A 6,335-nucleotide genomic window follows, 5' to 3' on the forward strand; every position below is an offset into this window, starting at 1 on the left:
GAAACCCCATTCCATGAAACTAGGGACTTCCTGTTCCAAACTAGGGACTTCCTGTTCCAAAATAGGGAAACCCCATTCCATGAAACTAGGGACTTCCTGTTCCAAACTAGGGACTTCCTATTCCAAAATAGGGACAACCCATTCAACCCAGCCACTTCCTCTCCCAAACCAGCCACTTCCTCTCCCAAACCAGCCACTTCCTCTCCCAAACCAGGCCCTTCCTCTCCCAAAACAGGGACACCCCACCCCAAACCAGGCACTTCCTCTCCCAAACCAGCCACTTCATTTCCCAAACCAGGCCCTTCCTGTCCCAAAACAGGGACTTCCTCTTCCCAAACCAAGCACTTCCTGTCGCAAACAGCCACTTCCTCTCCCAAACCAGCCACTTCCTCTCCCAAACCAGCCACTTCCTCTCCCAAACCAGGCCCTTCCTGTCCCAAAACAGGGACATCCCACCCCAAACCAGGCACTTCCTCTCCCAAACCAGCCACTTCATTTCCCAAACCAGGCCCTTCCTGTCCCAAAACAGGGACTTCCTCTTCCCAAACCAAGCACTTCCTGTCGCAAACAGCCACTTCCTCTCCCAAACCAGCCACTTCCTCTCCCAAACCAGCCACTTCCTCTCCCAAACCAGGCCCTTCCTCTCCCAAAACAGGGACACCCCACCCCAAACCAGGCACTTCCTCTCCCAAACCAGCCACTTCATTTCCCAAACCAGGCCCTTCCTGTCCCAAAACAGGGACTTCCTCTTCCCAAACCAAGCACTTCCTGTCGCAAACAGCCACTTCCTCTCCCAAACCAGCCACTTCCTCTCCCAAACCAGCCACTTCCTCTCCCAAACCAGGCCCTTCCTCTCCCAAAACAGGGACACCCCACCCCAAACCAGGCACTTCCTCTCCCAAACCAGCCACTTCATTTCCCAAACCAGGCCCTTCCTGTCCCAAAACAGGGACTTCCTCTTCCCAAACCAAGCACTTCCTGTCGCAAACAGCCACTTCCTCTCCCAAACCAGCCACTTCCTCTCCCAAACCAGCCACTTCCTCTCCCAAACCAGGCCCTTCCTCTCCCAAAACAGGGACACCCCACCCCAAACCAGGCACTTCCTCTCCCAAACCAGCCACTTCATTTCCCAAACCAGGCCCTTCCTGTCCCAAAACAGGGACTTCCTCTTCCCAAACCAAGCACTTCCTGTCGCAAACAGCCACTTCCTCTCCCAAACCAGCCACTTCCTCTCCCAAACCAGCCACTTCCTCTCCCAAACCAGGCCCTTCCTGTCCCAAAACAGGGACATCCCACCCCAAACCAGGCACTTCCTCTTCGCAAACCAGCCACTTCATTTCCCAAACCAGGCCCTTCCTGTCCCAAAACAGGAACTTCCTCTTCCCAAACCAAGCACTTCCTGTCGCAAACAGCCACTTCCTCTCCCAAACCAGCCACTTCCTCTCCCAAACCAGCCACTTCCTCTCCCAAACCAGGCCCTTCCTGTCCCAAAACAGGGACATCCCACCCCAAACCAGGCACTTCCTCTTCCCAAACAGCCACTTCCTTTCCCAAACAGGCACTTCCTGTCCCAAACCAGCCACTTCCTCTCCCAAACAGCCACTTCCTCTCCCAAACCAGCCACTTCCTGCCCCCCTTACGTGGGAATGCGGGTTTCCACCACCACATCTTCTCCCTCAAAGGTGACGTCCACCTTGAGCATCTTCATGTTCTCCATGTGCTTCTGGACCTTGGGGTCGGTGGAGCAGACGGCCAAGTTATCCCAGCTTCCTTTGGCCTGGTTGGGGGGCAGAGATGGATGTTGGAGGACCCAAAGGAAGAGGGTCAGTCTAGGACCCCACAGGAAGTGGGGTGGTCTAGATGGAGCATGAGGGAAGGAAGGAAGGAAGGAAGGAAAGGGAGGGACAAAAGAGAGCCTAGTTGGGGGGCAGAGATGGATGTTGGAGGACCCAAAGGAAGAGGGTCAGTCTAGGACCCCACAGGAAGTGGGGTGGTCTAGATGGAGCATGAGGGAAGGAAGGAAGGAAGGAAGGAAAGGGAGGGACAAAAGAGAGCCTAGTTGGGGGGCAGAGATGGATGTTGGAGGACCCAAAGGAAGAGGGTCAGTCTAGGACCCCACAGGAAGTGGGGTGGTCTAGATGGAGCATGAGGGAAGGAAGGAAGGAAGGAAGGAAAGGGAGGGACAAAAGAGAGCCTAGTTGGGGGGCAGAGATGGATGTTGGAGGACCCAAAGGAAGAGGGTCAGTCTAGGACCCCACAGGAAGTGGGGTGGTCTAGATGGAGCATGAGGGAAGGAAGGAAGGAAGGAAGGAAAGGGAGGGACAAAAGAGAGCCTAGTTGGGGGGCAGAGATGGATGTTGGAGGACCCAAAGGAAGAGGGTCAGTCTAGGACCCCACAGGAAGTGGGGTGGTCTAGATGGAGCATGAGGGAAGGAAGGAAGGAAGGAAGGAAAGGGAGGGACAAAAGAGAGCCTAGTTGGGGGGCAGAGATGGATGTTGGAGGACCCAAAGGAAGAGGGTCAGTCTAGGACCCCACAGGAAGTGGGGTGGTCTAGATGGAGCATGAGGGAAGGAAGGAAGGAAGGAAGGAAAGGGAGGGACAAAAGAGAGCCTAGTTGGGGGGCAGAGATGGATGTTGGAGGACCCAAAGGAAGAGGGTCAGTCTAGGACCCCACAGGAAGTGGGGTGGTCTAGATGGAGCATGAGGGAAGGAAGGAAGGAAGGAAGGAAAGGGAGGGACAAAAGAGAGCCTAGTTGGGGGGCAGAGATGGATGTTGGAGGACCCAAAGGAAGAGGGTCAGTCTAGGACCCCACAGGAAGTGGGGTGGTCTAGATGGAGCATGAGGGAAGGAAGGAAGGAAGGAAGGAAAGGGAGGGACAAAAGAGAGCCTAGTTGGGGGGCAGAGATGGATGTTGGAGGACCCAAAGGAAGAGGGTCAGTCTAGGACCCCACAGGAAGTGGGGTGGTCTAGATGGAGCATGAGGGAAGGAAGGAAGGAAGGAAGGAAAGGGAGGGACAAAAGAGAGCCTAGTTGGGGGGCAGAGATGGATGTTGGAGGACCCAAAGGAAGAGGGTCAGTCTAGGACCCCACAGGAAGTGGGGTGGTCTAGATGGAGCATGAGGGAAGGAAGGAAGGAAGGAAGGAAAGGGAGGGACAAAAGAGAGCCTAGTTGGGGGGCAGAGATGGATGTTGGAGGACCCAAAGGAAGAGGGTCAGTCTAGGACCCCACAGGAAGTGGGGTGGTCTAGATGGAGCATGAGGGAAGGAAGGAAGGAAGGAAGGAAAGGGAGGGACAAAAGAGAGCCTAGTTGGGGGGCAGAGATGGATGTTGGAGGACCCAAAGGAAGAGGGTCAGTCTAGGACCCCACAGGAAGTGGGGTGGTCTAGATGGAGCATGAGGGAAGGAAGGAAGGAAGGAAGGAAAGGGAGGGACAAAAGAGAGCCTAGTTGGGGGGCAGAGATGGATGTTGGAGGACCCAAAGGAAGTGGGTCAGTCTAGGACCCCACAGGAAGTGGGGTGGTCTAGATGGAGCATGAGGGAAGGAAGGAAGGAAGGAAGGAAGGAGGGAGGGAAGGAAGGAAGGAAGGAAGGAGGGAGAGAGAGAGAAGGAAGGAAGGAGGGAGAGGGAGGGAGGGAGAGAGAAAGAAGGAAGGAAGGAGGGAGGAAGGAAGGAAGGAAAGGGAGGGACAAAAGAGAGCCTAGTTGGGGGGCAGAGATGGACGCTGGAGGACCCAAAGGAAGTGGGGTGGTCTAGATGGAGCCCACAGGAAGTGGGGTGGTCTAGATGGACCCCACAGGAAGTGGGGTGGTCTAGATGGAGCATGAGGGAAAGAAGGAAGGAAGGAAGGAAGGAAGGAAGGAAGGAAGGAAAGGGAGGGACAAAAGAGAGCCTAGTTGGGGGGCAGAGATGGACTTTGGAGGACCCAAAGGAAGTGGGTCAGTCTAGGACCCCACAGGAAGTGGGGTGGTCTAGATGGACCCCACAGGAAGTGGGGTGGTCTAGATGGACCCCACAGGAAGTGGGGTGGTCTAGATGGATCCCACAGGAAGTGGGTCAGTCTAGGACCCCACAGGAAGTGGGGTGGTCTAGATGGATCCCACAGGAAGTGGGTCAGTCTAGGACCCCACAGGAAGTGGGGTGGTCTAGATGGAGCATGAGGGAAGGAAGGAAGGAAGGAAGGAAGGAAGGAAGGAAGGAAAGGGAGGGACAAAGGAGAGCCTAGTTGGGGGGCAGAGATGAATGTTGGAGGACCCAAAGGAAGTGGGTCAGTCTAGGACCCCACAGGAAGTGGGTCGGTCTAGATGGACCCCACAGGAAGTGGGGTGGTCTAGATGGACCCCACAGGAAGTGGGGTGGTCTAGATGGATCCCACAGGAAGTGGGTCAGTCTAGGACCCCACAGGAAGTGGGGTGGTCTAGATGGATCCCACAGGAAGTGGGTCAGTCTAGGACCCCACAGGAAGTGGGGTGGTCTAGATGGAGCATGAGGGAAGGAAGGAAGGAAGGAAGGAAGGAAGGAAGGAAAGGGAGGGACAAAGGAGAGCCTAGTTGGGGGGCAGAGATGAATGTTGGAGGACCCAAAGGAAGTGGGTCAGTCTAGGACCCCACAGGAAGTGGGTGGGTCTAGATGGACCCCACAGGAAGTGGGGTGGTCTAGATGGGCCCCACAGGAAGTGGGGTGGTCTAGATGGAGCCCACAGGAAGTGGGGTGGTCTAGATGGACCGCAAAGGAAGTGGGGTAGTCTAGATGGACCCCACAGGAAGTGGGTCAGTCTAGGACCCCACAGGAAGTGGGGTGGTCTAGATGGAGCATGAGGGAAGGAAGGAAGGAAGGAAGGAAGGAAGGAAGGAAAGGGAGGGACAAAGGAGAGCCTAGTTGGGGGGCAGAGATGGTTGTTGGAGGACCTAAAGGAAGTGGGGTGGTCTAGATGGATCCCACAGGAAGTGGGGTGGTCTAGATGGAGCATGAAGGAAGGAAGGGAGGGAGGGAGGGAGGGAGGGAGGGAGGGAGGGAAGAAAGAAAGAAAGATGGAAGGAAGGAAGGAAGGAGGGAAGGAAGGAGTGAAAGAAGGAAGGCAGGAAGGAGGGAAGGTGGGAGGGAAGGAAGGAAGGAAAGGGAGGGAGGGAGGGACAAAGGAGAGCCTCGTTGGGGGGCAGAGATGGACGCTGGAGGACCCGGAAGAAGCGGGTCAGTCTAGATGACCCATGGGACCTCCCTTACCTTCTCCCGGTGCTGAGGGTCATCGGAGAAGCCCTGGACCAGGCAGAAGAACGCCAGAGGAACCGCAAACAGGAAGAGCTTCATCTTGAATGTGGGACCTTCTTCCTCCAAGATGGACGTGGTTGTGGGTCCTCCAGAGCCTCCCGGTTTTATAGAGCCGGGGGGCGGAGCCCCAGGAAGCCCGCCTCCGGGTTCTGGAGAAGGTCCAAAGGTCCACCTCCTTGTTCCAGGCTTCCTGCCAAGGGGGAGTTGGCAGGAAGTGAGGTGTTGCGATGGAAAATTGGCAGGAAGTCAAGAGATGTGGAGATAGAGCTCGGATCCAGGAGGAGGAGCCGGACAGGAAGTCCTCCCGGGCTTCCTGCCAAGGTCAAGTTGGCAGGAAGTCAGATGATAAGGTGGACCTTTGATCTGCCTCCTTTTCCTGGACTTCCTGCCAAGGGAAAGTTGGCAGGAAGTCAAGAGGTGGCGAGATGGACCTCCTGATCCAGGAGGAGGATCAGAACAGGAAGTCCTCCTGGGCTTCCGGCCAAGGTCAAGTTGGCAGGAAGTCAGATGATAAGATGGACCTTTGATCCACCTCCTTTTCCTGGACTTCCTGCCAAGGGAAAGTTGGCAGGAAGTCAAGAGGTGGCGAGATGGACCTCCTGATCCAGGAGGAGGATCAGAACAGGAAGTCCTCCTGGGCTTCCGGCCAAGGTCAAGTTGGCAGGAAGTCAGATGATAAGATGGACCTTTGATCCACCTCCTTTTCCTGGACTTCCTGCCAAGGGAAAGTTGGCAGGAAGTCAAGAGGTGGCGAGATGGACCTCCTGATCCATGAGGAGGATCAGAACAGGAAGTCCTCCTGGGCTTCCGGCCAAGGTCAAGTTGGCAGGAAGTCAGATGATAAGGTGGACCTTTGATCCACCTCCTCTTCCTGGACTTCCTGCCAAGGGAAAGTTGGCAGGAAGTCAGGAAATGATAAGATGGACCTCCTGAGCCACCTAATTCCTGCTGGGCTTCCTGCCAAGGTCAAGTTGGCAGGAAGTCAAGAGGTGGCGAGATGGACCTCCTGATCCGTGAGGAGGATCAGAACAGGAAGTCCTCCTGGGCTTCCGGCCAAGGTCAAGTT

At 55.8% G+C, this 6,335-nt stretch overlaps 1 protein-coding gene across 2 annotated transcripts in view; it reads right to left on the reverse strand.

Annotated features, from left to right (window-relative positions):
• The window catches only part of LOC310754674 (extracellular fatty acid-binding protein-like), a 16,849-nt gene extending 11,487 nt beyond the window's left edge, over positions 1-5,362 (reverse strand). For both annotated transcript variants that reach the window (XM_083596761.1, XM_083596760.1), the window contains exons 1-2: positions 5,225-5,362; positions 1,641-1,777 (exon numbers count right to left, since the gene is read on the reverse strand). In XM_083596761.1, coding sequence (XP_083452887.1) covers positions 1,641-1,777; positions 5,225-5,308 — 221 coding nt within the window. In that variant the 5' untranslated portion in view covers positions 5,309-5,362. The remainder of the gene's footprint in view (positions 1-1,640; positions 1,778-5,224) is intronic.
• Positions 5,363-6,335: the final 973 nt, after the last annotated feature.

Source organism: Podarcis filfolensis (genome assembly GCF_964270895.1).
Source record: "Podarcis filfolensis genome assembly, chromosome: Z".
Classification (NCBI taxonomy): domain Eukaryota; kingdom Metazoa; phylum Chordata; class Lepidosauria; order Squamata; family Lacertidae; genus Podarcis; species Podarcis filfolensis.